General features: G+C 38.7%; 1 protein-coding gene across 6 annotated transcripts in view; it reads left to right on the top strand.

The window, feature by feature from the left end:
• TRAPPC9 (trafficking protein particle complex 9) overlaps positions 1-16,736 on the top strand; it is a 441,577-nt gene that overhangs the window by 28,801 nt on the left and 396,040 nt on the right. For all 6 annotated transcript variants that reach the window (XR_004060513.1, XM_030943200.1, XM_030943197.1 and 3 more), the window contains 2 exons: positions 11,904-12,030; positions 15,534-15,679. Coding sequence is in view for 5 of the 6 variants with exons in the window: in XM_030943200.1 (XP_030799060.1) it covers positions 11,904-12,030; positions 15,534-15,679 (273 nt within the window). In the remaining variant the exon portion in view is untranslated. The remainder of the gene's footprint in view (positions 1-11,903; positions 12,031-15,533; positions 15,680-16,736) is intronic.

Raw genomic sequence — 16,736 nt, 5'->3', positions numbered from 1 at the left:
GCAAAAAGAGGTACGAAATTCTGTGTAAATGCTCTAATCTCAAGCTATTATGTTTTAATGGTAACAAGCCCTTAAGAATCACTTTCTTTAAATAAGAATTAAAATGTGCAGTTGCAGAGTTGCTTGGAATTGAGCCTATCTTTTGCATAATGCTTTTTGAAACAAAACTGTGTGTACAGCTCGGTGAATTTGAATTGAGTAATGTCAGATATTTGGAAAAAATTGCCATTATTTTACTGTGGCTCTTCACTGACAATATTCATACAACTTAAATGGGTTGTGGCTTGCATTGAGTGCAAATAATTCTGAGTTGGCTCATCTGTTAGGGCTTCTCTAGACACAGAATTATGTGGAGACAGCTGCTAAGGAAATGTGACCACTCACCAGGCAGTCCTTGGTGAATGAGTACCGAGTTGGGAATGTTTCTCCATTGCCTCTTGAAGATTTGAGGTTTGAAAGTGAAAGCTTTGAATTGCTTTCTTTTAGAAAATGAGGCACCTGTTTGAAGTCCATTGCAAGACCTTGGTGTTGATCTTTTAGGGAAGGGAGGAATGAACGTGGGGAACATCAGGTGAACTTGGCCTGGGTACTGAGGATCAGCCAATGGATTTTAGGGGAGCAGAGATGAAGGTCACCAGTGATGTGCTGTTCTGGGAGGTGGATGTGAGGTTGCCACTCACAAAATCCTCTCCAAGCCAGTGCCCAACTTGCCAAAAATCTGTGAGGTCTACAAAGTGCTGGAGTCTTGGCTGTCTTTTGCTCCTGTGAGGCTTCTCCATCCTGCTGGTGCTGCTGCCCTGGCTCTGCTTCCTGGGCTGGGCAGCTCTGGGAGGAACCTGGGGAATGTCCCTGGAACCCAGGGAGATCTGCCATGGCACTGTGTGAGCAGTGCTGGAGCCTAGTGGGGGTAACCCTTTCCTATGCTTCTCATCATCATTGCTGGCATTCTCCTACTTTCCTATTTTCTCCTTCTTTCCTCCAATATGAAAAAATGGAAGCTGAGTTGTCACTTTGGATCCTAACATTTAACCTCGTTTGTGTTTTAATCTTTTTGTGTGTGTTCAGAACCTAATTCCTTCCTGCATTTGTGCATCAAGACAAAACTTGTCTCTCTTCAGCTGGAGCAGATCAGAACAGTCCCTCACCCCTGCAAGTTCATGTTCTTTCAGACATTCAGCAGGTTTCCAAGATTTCAGGATTCCTGCTGTTTGCCTCTGGTGGCAGGGATCTCCATGTGCTGAGGTGACATTTTCACACCCAGCATGCATAGCATGGGATTAAACTAGGAGTATTCCATTCTTGTTTTTTTTTGTTTTTTGGGCTCATTCCTTAAACATCCTCAAGGTTCATCTATTTTGTTGTTTGGGAAATAATGTGCACTTCTCAGTGTAGCTCTGCCAATATCTTCCTGTCCTGTGGTTATTGCTGCTGCACTTGACTTCTTTCCAGTGTTCTGGTGAGGTGACAGCCTTCACATCTGAGCTCTCCACTGCACTGTCATGTACCTAATGAATTAAACTACTGAATCTATAATGATTCTGCATTAAACATGCAGAAGTAATTGTTCATCTGTTGACCAGGGGTTTGGATGTCTTTGTTCTTGAGAGAACTTCCCAGAATATCCTGGTGTGTCTGTCCTTTGGTGGTTGTTTCTTAAATCATGTTTCTTAAAGATGTTTATTCTCAGCCTGTACTGAGATCATTGTAACTAGTGAAGAATTTCTGCCGAAATTTCTGCTGAATGCTGTTTCAGTTCTCCTCACCTGTAGATGAGTTGGGATGGACTTGTCAGTGTTGGCTGGGAAGGCCACCTTGATGCCTTGACAGCTTGGACTTGTTGGTAGCTGAGGGTCTTCACACCATTAATGTGATGGTCTCCACCCCATTAATCTGAGAATACTTCTGGAACTTTCTCCTTTCAAGCCTGCTGTGCTCAGATGATGGGTGAAATATCAGCTGGCAGGGTGAGGTTGTGCCTTCTGCAAAGAAGTGATGAGCTTGATCTAAGAAAGAAACCCCAAGCCTTGTTCATCTTCAGGAATTATGGTTAAGCCTGGACTGAGTGTAATTTGGTGATGTCAGACGTGGTGTCTTACAACTCTTAAAATATGTCTTTCCATCTTGCATTTTGAAAGAGGAAATTATGCAGTATTTTAGACTTTTTTATTTATAGAACAGATTGCATATACATTCCCTCAGTGTCATTTAAATTTCAAATTGCTGTGTGGAAGTGTGGAAAATAAGGAAGAATATTAAACTGGGCTCCTGAAAATTGACAGCTAGGCTACAAGTGAATGTGGAAATGACTTTAACCTTTTGTAGCCCTCCTGCCAAGCAACAATAAAGACCAGATTTGGTTTCTGAGGATCTTTACTTAAAAATGTAACATTGTCCTGAATTTCCATCCAAACCTGGGAAAATGAAGTGAAGGTGCACAGGCACTTGGTGGGTTCTATCTCCCCTCAGAGATTGGGCTATATGAATTTCACTGGAGCAGGGAATAAGAATAACCTGTGAGCCTAAAAATTAAACTTTTGGGCATGGAATTATTTTAAATGGCTTTTTTTTTTTTTGAGGGACTGCTGGAGTAGCTTGTGACTCTGTTCACCTCACTGCCTCCTGTTCTCTTGTTCAAATCTTGCTGTGACTTTCTGATTTCCCTATGTTTTCAGAGCTGTAGCCAGAGCTGTTGAGAGTTTCGGTTCATTTCAGTTTGAGCTGATTGCTCACCATTTCTCCCCTCTGTTTGCCATTTCTCCTGCCTATTCTCATAATGCTGCTTTTCTTTTTTTTTCTCCTGCTTTTTTATATTTAGGTTAGAGGGAACAAGATTATAAATATTACAAATAAAGACATAAGCCCAGAAAAGATTTTGAGGTGTAACTTGCTCAACTCATGAAAAATAATTTCACACAGAAGCAGGAAGCCTGCCAGAACTGAAAGATAATTGAGGTATGGAAAGAGACACTCAGGGAAGATTGAGCTGTATCAGAACATTTGGATCAAGGTTTTCTGTTTAGGAAAGAACATTCCAAGGCTGGTCCTTCCTCTACAGAGAATAAATCTGTGAAATTATTTTGAAATGTAATTAGAGGTGGTTTATGGTGGGGAGTGATCTGAACTGTAAAATGAACAGTAATAAATTTCAGGTACCAGATAAGGTTCAAAGGCACTAAAAGCATTTTAATTTTAAACAGCTGAATTACAGTTGCAGTTAATTTCTTAAAGTGTTTTTATCTTCACTTTAGAATTACAAATGGCAAGTGCATTGCTGTATTTTTTTAAGAGTTCAAGAGGGATGGAAGTTCTTCCAACTGATATATCTATGTCATAGTCTTCCTAGTGACCCTGGCCACAGCCTGATTCTTTTCACAAGATTCATCACTCCCCTTACACATCTGTGACCCTCTCTGTACTGACTAAGTGACCCTGGTCGTGGATATTTCTCTTGAAGTGAGGTAAACCAAATTCCATCCTTTGAACCCCTCTGGAGTTCAATAAATTTGGCTCAGTATTGGGTGCATTATAAGAAGCTCTAGTAAATACTGGTAGGTGTGTGGATAATTGTGATTTAATAGGAAGAGGTTGGAGCATCTTTGAAGCACGATTTATTTTCAAGGAATGATGGAGCATTGAAATGAGTGTGATTTAGTTGATATAGTATTCTCAGCAATTCTCAGTATACTCAGCAATAACCAAGTCATCCCTGTATTATCAACACTTTTCAGTACAAATCCCAAAACACAGCCTCAGCCCAGCTACTGTCAAGGAAATTAACTCTACCCCAGCCCAAAGCTGCACTTGTCAAAACAGATGTCAGCTATTAGGAAACTGCAAAAGTGACAATATCACAATTTGTTGACAAGCCAAGGTTATTTGGAAGAATTTCTAGAGCAGATTTGATTGTGATAATGGTACTTGAGAGTGGAGGATAAGAGATCCTGTGTTGGAATCCTGCTCTTCCAGAGTCTGCTGCTGCTGTCCCAGGTAATCCCCAAAGCTCTGCAATGAAGGCACAACTGCTCTGCTCTGTAGCTTCTCTTTTGTGCTGCAATGCTTAAAATACTTTAAATTGCATTTAAATTAGGGCAGCATAGATCATCTGTAGTGTGTAAATTCATTTTTGGAAAGGTAAATGTTACTGACTGCAAGGGCTAAAAAGAATGATGCTTTAATCAGACTGAACAGAGAATTTAGTGCAAATTAAAACTTGATGTAAACTTCAGAGTTGGAGTGAGGTTTACTTAACTGACACTGATGAACTGGTTTTAATGCACTGTGTTGTATTTTAGCTGACAAAGGACCTGCAAGTCGCTATTGCCCAACCAGTAAACCTTTCAAAAGGGAGCTACTTTGGTTGGTCTTGTAATATTCAAGTTAACTGATTTCAGGATGAAGATGGAAATCTACAGTATAATTACCAGGGAATATTTATAGCAGCCTGGGTAGTTCTTAGCCATTACTTTGAAATATTTCACAGCTTCAGCTTAATGCCATATCTTGCCTGTGTACTTACATATAAATAAGTATATGTGTGCATATATATGTATATATATGTATAAAAATGTAATTAAACAGACTTGTCACCTTGTGTGTTTGATGTATAGCAGTGGCACAGTGTGGTCTAAGAATGAATATATTTAAAAAGCCTGAATGGAAATGTTTTCTGATGTGTTGGAATAAAAGATTTGGGAGATTTTATTTGAAGAAGGAGATTCCTTAGAAGCCAGTTAAGTTTTATTCATCATGGTACTGTGACTTCTGCTTTTCATCTGCTTCTGTGTTTTCATCAGTTCTGTGCTATCAAACTTTAGCACTGTTGTGTTCCTGCTACACTTCTTCCTGCTTTTTAACCCCTCATTTTTAGAATGTCTCCCTGGAATTTGTGCTTTGTAGAGACAAGCCAACTTCTTAAATAACTTTGCTCAAACTGCTTAATTAAGAGGGTGTAATTTATTTGCCTGAATTAAATGTCTTTTAGACTTAGACTTTTTTTTTGGAAGTTTGAATGAAATGGAGTAAACTAGCAACAGGAATAAAAGATTCAAATTCATTTGCATAGCACTAAATATGAAACACAACAAAATTTTTAGTCATATGTTATATGACAAAATAATATACTATGAATCAAATATTTAGCATTCCAGACCACCCTGAAAGTCTCACACTGGATTTATCTTTGCTTAGACTTGTGGGTCAGTGAGTAAAGGCAAAAACTCCAGCCAATGCCATAGCCAAATTCTTAGGCTATGATCAGCAGATCAGTTGTTACAGTAAAATAGTGCTTTTTTTGTGGCAAAAATTTACCGTTAATTTTTTAAGGTCACTCAGGAACAAAATGAAGTCTTTGAGCTTTAGCCCAAAATTACCGTCTTAATGTAGGTACCTCTGATCTTGAAGAAATGTGATTTCCCTCAGTTAATTGAGGGAAAATATATAGGTGTGCAATTGGAGGCACATTGCAAGGTTTTTAGTCCAGGAAAAAAAAAGAAATTCCTTTGGGGAAGAGCTGCTTCAATTGGACAGATGAAGACATGAAGAATTTGTGCTGTATTATTAAGTGCTAATTTTTTGTGTACCAAAGGAAGCTATTTTAGGAAGTGCTATATTACTAAAATTCAAATATATTTTATATGACATTTAACAGACTCAATACTGCTCTCACCCTAAATTCAAATTAAAGCACTGGAGTCAAGGCTGCTGTTGAAATTGGCAGTTTATATGGAAAATGAAATATCCATGTTTAAAAATGGATCATCCCTGTACCTTAGTGAACTCCCCATGTGATGTCCATTGAGTGGGATTGGATGTGCCAAGGGAAGATGAGAGGTAGGAGTGATACTGAAGAGATGTTTTTACAGAGGGATGGGAAAATTCAACTGTACATTAGGAGAGAGAGCTGACATGTCTTCATTTTAAGGTTTCAGACAGTTTCCCAGTTTTTTCAACAATTAAACCATCCTATTCTGAAGCAAGTGTAGATCACTGGTGGAGGCATTGAAATTTTGAATCCTGATAAACCTTTCTGGCTAAATTCCTCTGACATTGCATAACAATATATTGGGGAAAATGTTCTGCAGAAATCAATGTGTTATTCTTTCCATCCTCTGCTTCTGTTTCTTCCACATAAAATTCAGAATCAGATGTGTTTAACAGTTACACCATTGTATCTGGTGTAAATATTTACAAAACCTGCCTTGCCCATAAACAGCTTTGCAGCAGTCCTGAACTTAATTTATTGTTAGAGAAGTTATCTCTATGTCTAATTTACTCCACTTTTTGTAAAGGTGGGACTCCTGGTATTCTTTAACATCAAAAAAATTAATATTGATTTCAGTGATTTATATACTGAATTTGTGTGTACAAAATGTATTTTTTTAGTATTGAAAGTATGCAGACATCTGAAGTTCTGAGATATGGTGGAGAACCAGACAGTGGAATTTTGATGGTGTCTTTATGAACTGTCTTCAGCTATGTCAATTTTTTAAAGTCAGATTTTAAATAGAAATACTTTCGTGCAAACTGGCTGGGACTTCATGTGTATACATTTTATACAATTATTAAAACCCTTGGAAGGGTTTTATAGGTAATGGAAGACTGTGATGTGTTTAGTAGCCTCTTCCTTTTCTTAATCTCTGTGGCAGTCTTTTTAGAAGTGGAAAACATTTTGCTTCTAAAAGACAGCTATTTTTATTCATGTCTAAAATATTTTCTTCCCCTTTCCTGCAAAGTTAGTAGTAATTTGGGAACTTATTTTTCAAAGATGAGCTATTACACAGCAAATAACTGAATGCTTTGTGTGGGTGGAGTCAGTCTCTGATATAGTTCATGAAGCTCTGTTCATTAAAGCAGGTCTAACTCTTCTCATAGCATAGATTAATTATTTTCTTCTAGTTTCTGCTCTTTTCTGTGTCAAACAGTGAACTTCATTAGTCTCTGCTGTGTTTATTTAGAGATTTATGTTGCTTGATTTTTTAAAGGAATGGGATTCATACTCTGGTGACTGCCAGTGCCTTTCTCCCCAAAAACAGCTTTGGAGTCTGTGGGAAACACACACATTTATTGCAGTAGTGGGATGAACCCTCAGGGTTCCTGTGTTGTTGTCAAAGCAGCTTGTTCAAGTAGGAGATTTCTGAGCAGTTTGAAGTTGTGCTTACCTGCTCCATGTATTTTTCAGAAAAAATATTAATGGTGCTGTTTGTTACTGTAGAAAAAAAAAAGTGCCATCCTCCAGTCCCTGTCAGGGTTAATGGGGTGGAGAAGCAGAGGGTGCTGCCTGCAGGGAGAGGAGCTGCTCTGTCTGCTGAGTTCCAGACCTGGTGATGCAGGAGGGGATTCATCCTGCAGGTCCTGCCCAGGTGCTTTGCTCACACCTCTGGCTCTGTGCTTGGGAAAGGGGAATGCCCTCAATACACAAATGTGGTGCTCCCTGCCCAAACCAGAGCTCAGGCACTGCCTTGAAGGCTGAGGAGCTTTGCACACCCCCTGCAGTTTCTGATTAACTGCAGAGTAAAAGGTGTGTGAATAGATGTGAAGGTGGTGGTTGCTGTCTGTGAATAATCAATTTCTACTGCAGCTTTTGTGAGGGTCTTAATGTATTTTGTGGCCTTTTTGAAATTCTTTAGTTTAAAGAGTACACTGCATTTTCATGGCAGAATGAGACCGAAGATTCTCCTGGAAAGAGACATGGACTTTCTCTTCTCTAGGGCTCACCAAGCAATTCTCATTTTATGTGGATGTGTGAAGGAAATATTACAGAATAGTCTCAGTTGGAAGCAACCTTAAAGTTATCATCTCTGCCATGGGCAAGGACACCTTCCACTATCCCAGGTTGCTCCACGTCCCATCCAACCTGGCCTTGAACACTTCCAGGGATGGGGCAGCCACAGCTTCTCTGAGAAACCTGTGCCAGCGCCTTACCAGCCTCAGAAAATAGGGTCTTTTTTCTAATATCTAATCTAAACCTGCCCTCTGTCAGTCTGAATCCATTTCCCCTTATCCTGTCACTACATGCTCTTGTAAAAAGTCTCTCTCCATCTTTCTCGTACATTCCCTCCAGGCACTGGAAGGCTGTATCTGTGTTTATGGGTGCAAATACTGCTTTTTCTCTTGGTTTTTTTTTTTTTTCTGTCATCAGACTGCCTTTTCTGTCTTGTTATATATTACTGTTAGCTTATTAAGGAGATATTTGAGTCTGTTCTGAGAGAGTTGGGTCAGGACTGCTGCAGGAGCTCTCCTCAGACTTCTCCTTTGTGACCATTATTTGATGTCTTCAAGGAAGGAGAAAGCTCAACCTGCACAAAGCACCCTGGGCAATGAGGGCTTTTGTTAAAATGTTGATTCTGGGCCTATCACTGAGGTAAAATCAGAGTCAGAAGGTGTTGAGCTATTTTTTTCCCGAATATTTTAGTGAACTCCATAAGGAAATGAAGTTGTTCCAGTGTGACTGGTGGGTGAGACATGAAATTTTCCCTTTCTTTATTTCACCTGGCTGTAGATTTTTCTGCAGGGGACACTGTGACTTGATCAAAAAAACATCAACCAATTGTTGCCAAAGAAAAATGTTGTGGTTTTATTCTTTGCCTTGGGTAGTGACTGAACCCAAGTACAGCTATTTTAAATTTCTTCAAATATTCAAGAGCACAGTTACAACAATTGTGTTCTTCCAATTTTCTGTGTTATCTACCAAGACATGAGCTGCTGTTTGTGTTACACTGTTAAATCACAGTTACTAAAGTGCTTAAAAATGTTAGTCTATAACTGACCTTCTGTCCTGTCCTCATCTGATTTTTCAATGACTCCGTTATTGTGAAATATTGCTCCACAGGACTGTGAAATGAGCAGAAAGTCTTGTCTTTTTCACATTTAGTAGTTTTCAATCACTAATGGTTTCTGACTGTGCATCTGAAGCTCTCAGATTTTTGTGTTCTCATATTAGAAGAAGGTTTGAAGCAGCTTGGACACAAAACCAGTGCTCGTTATGTTGAGGTGAAGTAGTCGAGCAATGAAATTCTAAGAGTATGGGTGGAAAAAAAAAATTGCAAATTTTTTGGTTGTCAGAAGCAGTCAAAGCCAATTTGGTATGAAATGGGGAAAATACAGTGGGGTTATACTGAATAAACTGAGAGAATGTGCTCACATGCCCGTGCTGCCAGAGGCTTTGCTCAGCTTTATTTGGTTACAGCCGTTCTGTGATCCTGGTCTTTCAGTGAGTCTGGAGAGAAAGTGAAGGCAAAAAATTGTGAACATAGTTAATCCAGATGAGAAAATAAGCTGTCACTCCTCACTCAATAAATGAGTCTCTAATACCTACACAAAAGTATCCAGTAGTGCTCCCAGCTGCAGGACAAGCTTTTAAAGCTGTTGAGGTGAATTCACAGGTCACAGGATCAAGTGGTGATTGCCTTCCTGCTGTATGAGCATGAAGGCACCAGGTGGGTAAAGACCTCCAAGAGTAGCTGGTTTTTGTCTCTTTTTTTCAAAAAGGTAAGTGCTGGTGATAACAATCACAGAAATCTCCTAACTGTGGGTCAGGAGGGAGGTTGAGGAGTTCAGTGGCTCCTCCCAGGAGGTTCTGTCAGATCAGGATGTCAGGCAGCCAGAAGCTGTGAGAATTCAGAGCTGCAATCTCTGTAGCAGGTTTGTCCTGGTTTTTGACAAGGTTTTTGGCAACCATTAAGCCATGGAGGTCAGTGAGCTGAGGTATTCCTCGAGGGAGAAGGTTCCAGTGTTGGATTTCAGAAGTGGCTCTTGGGCAGGATTAGGCAGCTCTTTTGCATTGTGAATGCTTCCCATCATGTCCTGCTGATGTGGATTCCTTCAGCATCTTGGCTGAGATGTGGTGCTAAGAAAAAGGAACCGAGCTGCTGCCGTGGCATGTTTAAAGCTGTGTTTCACACCACATCAACATAGAAAAATGATTTGGTTTGGCTTTTTTCTCATGGAAAGCATGGGGACCTACTACCAGGAAATAACCATGTGACTCAAAAATCTGTAAACAAATTTTTCTTGCAAATGGCAGCCTGCTTTCTTTGAGAACAATAACTGTTTCACACTAGGGAATGAAAGGCAGTGCTCTGGCATGGCAGACCTTTGGTTTCAAGCACAATTAAGCAGATGCTGTAGCATTACCTTCATCATTCCTGGTAGCTGTGAAGATTTCCATCTGGGTGGATTCTGCTTGCACTATGTGCCCCTGCTCATAATATGGCAAATAACCTGAATTTTTGATAGTAATACTCAGCATTGAACCACTGCAACTCCTGGCTGTGCTGTGCTGCTCTGAGTCTATATGGATGTCTAATTAGTGTGGTTTTGGGAGCATTCCCTACAGGCAATTAGAATGTGGGGAATGGCTCAGTGAAACACAGACATGAGCAAGGCAATTTGTCAGTTATGTGCCATTAATTCCATAGTGAAGGGATTACAATCAATGTTGATTTGCTTTGAAGGAGTGTGTACTCCTTGTGGCAGTAGAATTCACAAACTGAGCTGGATTGGTGTGGGCAGCACAAGCATTGCTGGATGTTTGTGCTTTTCAAGGCCCAAGATGGTGTTTTGGGCAGGTTTTGGTATTTTTGGCACGGTTTACAGGATATGTTTCTTTCACATTTTTCTCACTCCTCCCTCTCACAGCTGCTATGCAGCATTTTTTTACCCTTAGATATGTTCTCTCAGAGGTGCCACCAGCATAACTGACTGGCCCAGCTCTGGGCAGCAGCAGGTTTGTTTTGGGGTTGTCCGGAATGGAGATACCCTGGTGCCTTCTCCCAAAGGCCACTCCTTGCTACTAAAACCTCGCTGCATAACCCAGTACATCTCTAAGCAGGTTTTTCTGGTAGTACTACTACTGATAGCTAATTGTTATCACCCTCCCCGTGCCTATTGAGTTTTATCATTGAATATTTTGATATTTTAAGTATTTTCTAGATACAGTTTTGATACTGAATAATTATTTCTGTTGGTAGCACGTACATGGAACAGCCTGGTCTAGTGGAAGGTGTCTCTGCCCATGGCAGGAGGGTTGGACCTTAAGGTTCCTTCCAACACTCTTGAAATATTCACTTTAAAACAATATAGGTATTTTCAGCTGCCTCATTCTCCCCTCTAAACAAACATTGCCAGACTTTTCTCTGTTTGCAGACTTTCATTTCATCAGGGAAATAGGGAATCATAAAATTGTAGAAAGGTTTGGGTTGGAAGGCACCATAAAGATCAAACACAATTTTGTGTTGAGGCTTTATACTTCCAAATAGACTTATTTTTTTTCTGGAGACACAATTTTATGTATTGTTGAAAATAATTGCTGGATAAAACTAATATGCAATCATTGTACATTCTTGAAGATAACCCAAATAATATATATTTGTTTGAACATTCTTGTATTTTTAAGTAAAACCAAAGCAAATCTTTCTTTCCTGTTGTTATGATTTAGTAGCATAACACAGTGTAATTATTTTGAAGATTAGATAGTTTTCACACAAGTTAACATCAAAAGTAATTTGTTTCTCTTCATTGCCTTTGATATTATTTAATCTAATGTTTCAGAGCAGTCCTTGTTCCCATAGAATGCTATTATTAATAACCTTAATATGTGTGAGGCTGATTGTTTTGTTTGGATATATAGATTTAATACGTGGAATGGTAAAAAATTGTATTTTGACAGTAAAAAACCCTAAGAAAAAGTAGGTATAGACAGGCACTTGAAAAATTCTGAGAAATCTAGAAAACTCTTTTGCTTAAGGTCACTTAATCATATTTGATCTATCCATCGAGGTTGAACATAACTCCAAGTGCTGAATGCAGAAATTAGTTGGCATGCCAGTTGAGTTATTTTGTATAAAAAAAGGCTATAGTCTCAATTAAATGTGAGTTTGAAATTGTTTTTCAATTTTATTTTCTAGAAAAGAAAGATGTCACGCAGAGCTTGGAAAGCTACACGGCAAAATGCCCTGGGACAATGGAAGTCATCACTCTTCCAGATGGTTTGAAGCTACCTCCTGTTCCCTTCACCAAATTGCCTATTGTGAAGTAAGACCAAAACACAATCTTTAGCTTTTTCACAGTACCTGTCAAATTTTACAGGATACTGAAAGGATGCAGTCATCTCACTTTATGCATTTGGATCACAGGAACATGGAAAAATGTCAAAATGTCAAATTGTTTTGAGAAGCTCTTGATCAAAAATAGAGCCTTTGACCAGAAAATACTTTGTGGCCTTTAGTTTCAGAGAGAGAGAGAAGTTTTGTTTTATCAAGAACTGTCCTTCAACAGTTTCTTATTCAATTGAAGGAAGCTATTTTGCTGCAGCTGAGATTTTAGTTGAATACTTGATCATTTCAATACTGAAGGTCCACGAGGTGGATGCAGTCTCCATCCACAGAGCTTGGAACTCACCTGGAAATGGTGCTTTTTGTACCTCTCTCTTTCCAGATGCTGCATTTTCAAGCTGGCACCTTCACTGGCCTGTTCTAAGTCTCAGTTCCATTCAGGCACATCCTGCAGTCAGGCCAATGAATAATAATTTGTCCAGGTTGAAGCCTGGCATGAGACATTAGAGCGACTCAGAGAGAGAGAAATTAGCCACTGGGTATCAATAATAGAAGACTGAAAGGAAATATTTTCTTTTTGAAGGAAAGAGAATTCCTATTCACAAGAAGTATGCTGAATAGGGAAGAAATTGGGGCAAATGCTGATTGAATCCTCCTTCATGGGAGTCATGAATTTAGTCATAGCACCATAGAACCATGGTATAGTTAAAACTGGAGAAGACCTTTGAGGTGATCTACCATCAATCCAGCACCATGTTCACCATTCAACCATGTCCTCACATGCCACATCCACACATTTTTTGAACACTTTCAGGGATGGTGACTCCACCACCTCCCTGGGCAGCCCCTTCCAATACTTAGCAACCTTTTCCATGAAGAAAATTCTTCTAAGACCAAATTTAAACCTCCCCTGGTGCAATTTGAAGCTGTTTCCTCTTATCCTGACACTTGTTACCTGGGAGAAGAAACTGGAAGAAGAGGGCAGTCAGAACTTTGGCAAGAGATTCCCAAGACTTCAGTGGGAAAGATTTCATGTCAATTAAAATGTTTTTTGTGCTGAGAGAAGGGGAGAAACATATCCACATACATTATCTACTTGTCTTGACCTGGCTGTGCTTGGACCGTTGGGAATAGTTCCTTCTGTTTTGCCATGGGGTGAGGAACCCAGCATCAACTGAATTTAACATTTAAGAATTGCTGCTCCTCTCCTCCTTCTTGTCTGTTAAAATTTCTATAAAAGCCATCGTAATAAAAAATTGTGCTCCAATAAAATGTTAGTTGAATTTAGATATAAAGGCTCTGGTTACATCTGCCCAGCAGATCTGGTGCTGTAGAGCTGCCCAGCCCATTGGGAACCAGCTGTGCTGCTGGACTGCAGAGCTCTCTGAGCTAAATCGTGCTAATTTTTGTGACATCAATTATAAATGTGTGGAAATGTCATTTTGATGAATGTTGAATAACCTCAGCTTATGATTGAATCCATGTTAGAGCCCTCTAGAAACACACATTTACTGATGGGGATGACTTCTATTTACTGTTGGCATTTCATGGTCTACGAGTTTTAATCCATTTAATGTGAGGTGCTTATTTTGGATGTGGATTTCTTAATCAAAATACTGTCAGACATGGAAATGCCACAGTGAAATAGGAACACAGTGGCAATGTTACCTTTTCTCCCCAGTGCTTTAAAGGCAATAGAAGAGATTTGGCAAGGCAAAATCTTTATATTCCATTACTCATGTTCAATAGAAAATCATCATCTGGTATTTTCTCAGATAAAAAATGGACTATTCTCATTTTTATGGCTTGCCTATGTTAAAGGTAATTGTCTTACTAATATTTTTAAAAGCAGAAAATTTTCTTTCTTTTCACCACTGCTGCTTTTAGTTGTCCTTACATACTTTCCTTACTACTTCCAATTGACTCAGTGCCATTTTTCCCTTCCCTCTGTTTACTTAGTATAGTGGGATTTCTTAAAAAAAATAAATTTCCTTTCCCATCTAAACAAGGTTGTTTTTAATTAACATTTTCCAAATACAGGATTTTGATCTTCTGGGTAGCTAGTGAAATCAGTTAGTAATTCTTAATTGTCACTCATTTGCATTCAGTGGTGTCAGGCCAGGGGACATGACTGAAGCTTTTCACACAAAGGAATTAAAAATCTGCTCTCTTCTATGTCTGACTTGCGAGGGTACAGCTCTCTGATATGTGTTTGAGGAACATTCCTTCCACTGTCATGCATTCAGGTAAAGCAGGTTATCCACCAGTATTTATATAATAACCATGAAGGAGACAAAGCACTTTCCTCTGTATGTCAAATAAAATTCCTTTTTATTATCTCTATATCAAACTCAGTGTTCGTTTCCTCAAATAAGTATAATTCACATTTTTGCTTTAAGTTGCATTTGAATTTGTAGAAAAATTCTATCAGAAGAGGTTTTAAAATATGAAATATCAGGGGTCTCTTACAGTTTCCTTCTTATTCCTCAGGCTCATTGTCTGTGATTTTGCATATGATTTTGATACTGACACCAAGTATCACCAACATGTAACATATGGATGTGATTTATTTCTTGTTCAACCCACTTTTAGTGTAATTTAGTAATTTCTTATCAGGTGTTTTGTTTCACAGAGAGAACTTGTCTGTGTAGTGCTACTCTTACAGCTGCATTATTTTTCAGCAGAAACACATTATCTTGGTTTCTTTTGTGTGTCTATTTTCTATTAGTGTGATGCTGATATATCTGTTCTTTGCTGTGCTGAGTTCCTGATTTGAAGTAATTAGGTGTCCTACAAGTTTATAGAATGCTGCTGATTTTACTGAATATCCACCAATTTATTGCTTGTTCTTCTGCCCAAAATTTAGTCTTTACTTCCCCCTAAGCATTGGAAGAGCATTGATTTCCCTGCATGGCATTGTAGGAATTGGGTCTAGCAGGGATGCAATCTAATAAATAATTTGTTTTCTATTTGTAATTTGCTTTCTGGTTGTTTAACAAACCCACTCAAATTTCTGGGACATTTTCTTCTTTCCAGCAGCAACTCTGCATTTTCACTGTATTAAAATCAGCTTTATTCACTACGGAGAAGGTTCTTTATTTGTGTTGCCCAGTGAAATCTTATCTGGATTCTAGTTCGGGTTTAAGTTGAATATTTGGCTGCTTTCTGCACTGGAGTTGTGGTTCAGTCTGTACTCAAAAATTAATAGCTGGATTTCAAATCACTGTTCTGGCTAGTTTTGGTTTTGTTATTTCTAAAGAAGATTTTTTTTCTTTGTTATTTATTTTCTGAGAGCTTTCTGAAACTGCAGTTTCCTTGGGTTGGTGTTTCTTCCTTTTGTATTGTAAATGTTTGCTTCAAGTCTTCCATTTCAGGTATTTTATTCTCAGATTGGTATTTCATATTTATCAGTTCTTTTTTAACACAGTTGTCTGTTACAAAATAGAATAAATGAAATAATTAGAAATTATTTTTACTTAACAGATCTGTGAAGCTCTTGAACCTCCCAACCAGTCTCCGACCTCACAAAATGAAAAGTTTACTTGGTCAGAATGTGTCAACTAAAAGCCCCTTCATATATTCTCCAATTATTGCTCACAGTCGTGGGGAAGAACGAAATAAGAAAATAGGTAAGAATAATTTACAGTATTTTCTGTTATTTTGTTAAATTTGAGAATCTTCTGTGGTCAAGGAAAGCCAACCTGAACATTGCTGTCTTTTATTTGAGATAATCAGTTTTTTAGCCTCAAGTCCTGAAGGAACAAATCTTTTTTTCTCTGGGGCACAGTTTCATATTCAAAAGAGGAATAAAGCCTCATAGATGGTAATATTGGTTTTTCAAGAAGAGATAAACTAGTTTTATTTCCTTCTCAAACAAAAGAGAATTCAGGGAAAACTTAGTTCTGACATGCTCTGCTTGTCAGCCACCACAATTTCAGTGCCCTGAGGAAAATGCACTGTTGTGGTTTTTCCTTTTCCTGCTCTGGTTTAACATAAACTCAGAGTGATGAACTGTCTGATTGGTCCCTTTTACTCAAGGACAGATCAGCCAAGAAAAAGTTTTTAAACCCTTTTAGGAATATTAGTAATTTTCTTTTTATCAAGCTTATAAAGCCTTTCAGTGCAGTAATTGTGCCATTGGAAAAAGATTAGAAGTTTGTTTAAATCCTGGATTAAGTTACAAATATTGGTAGTTCTTTTTGTGGCTTTTGTGCCTCTCATGTGTGTGATAATTTTTACCAGAGGCATCAATGTCAGCACAAAAAAGATTTGTGTGACTGTGGAAGAGACTGATTGTAAAAACTTCAGAAATTTGCAGGATGTTTTAACTTGGCTCCTTGTTCATCTGGACTGTGCCTGCCTGCAGGGCCAGTTCTCCAAGAATCTCTGTGGTTTCCTCTTTCCAACAAAAATGTGCCCCTGCTGAGGACCTGGTTATCAGTAAGGTGAAATCCCTCATCCTGAGAAGAACATGCACGTTTTCCAGTTGGGTTTATGGTGTGTGTTTTCAATTAACAGCTGAAACAGGAACAGCTGGGATGTGCAGAGCAGGGATGATGATCTGGCAGTTTGGATGCACTTGGCTCAGTGTGACTTTGCTGCAGCACTACTTTGATTTCAAAAGAGAAAGGATAAGAAATTAAAAAAAATATTAAGAAGAATTAGTTAAAGAATAAATTGAAAAAA

The sequence above is a fragment of the Camarhynchus parvulus genome, chromosome 2, assembly GCF_901933205.1.
Source record: "Camarhynchus parvulus chromosome 2, STF_HiC, whole genome shotgun sequence".
In the NCBI taxonomy this organism is placed as follows: Eukaryota; Metazoa; Chordata; class Aves; order Passeriformes; family Thraupidae; genus Camarhynchus; species Camarhynchus parvulus.
The sequence above is the reverse complement of the archived record's forward strand: the minus strand, read 5'-3'. Positions and strand labels throughout refer to the sequence as shown.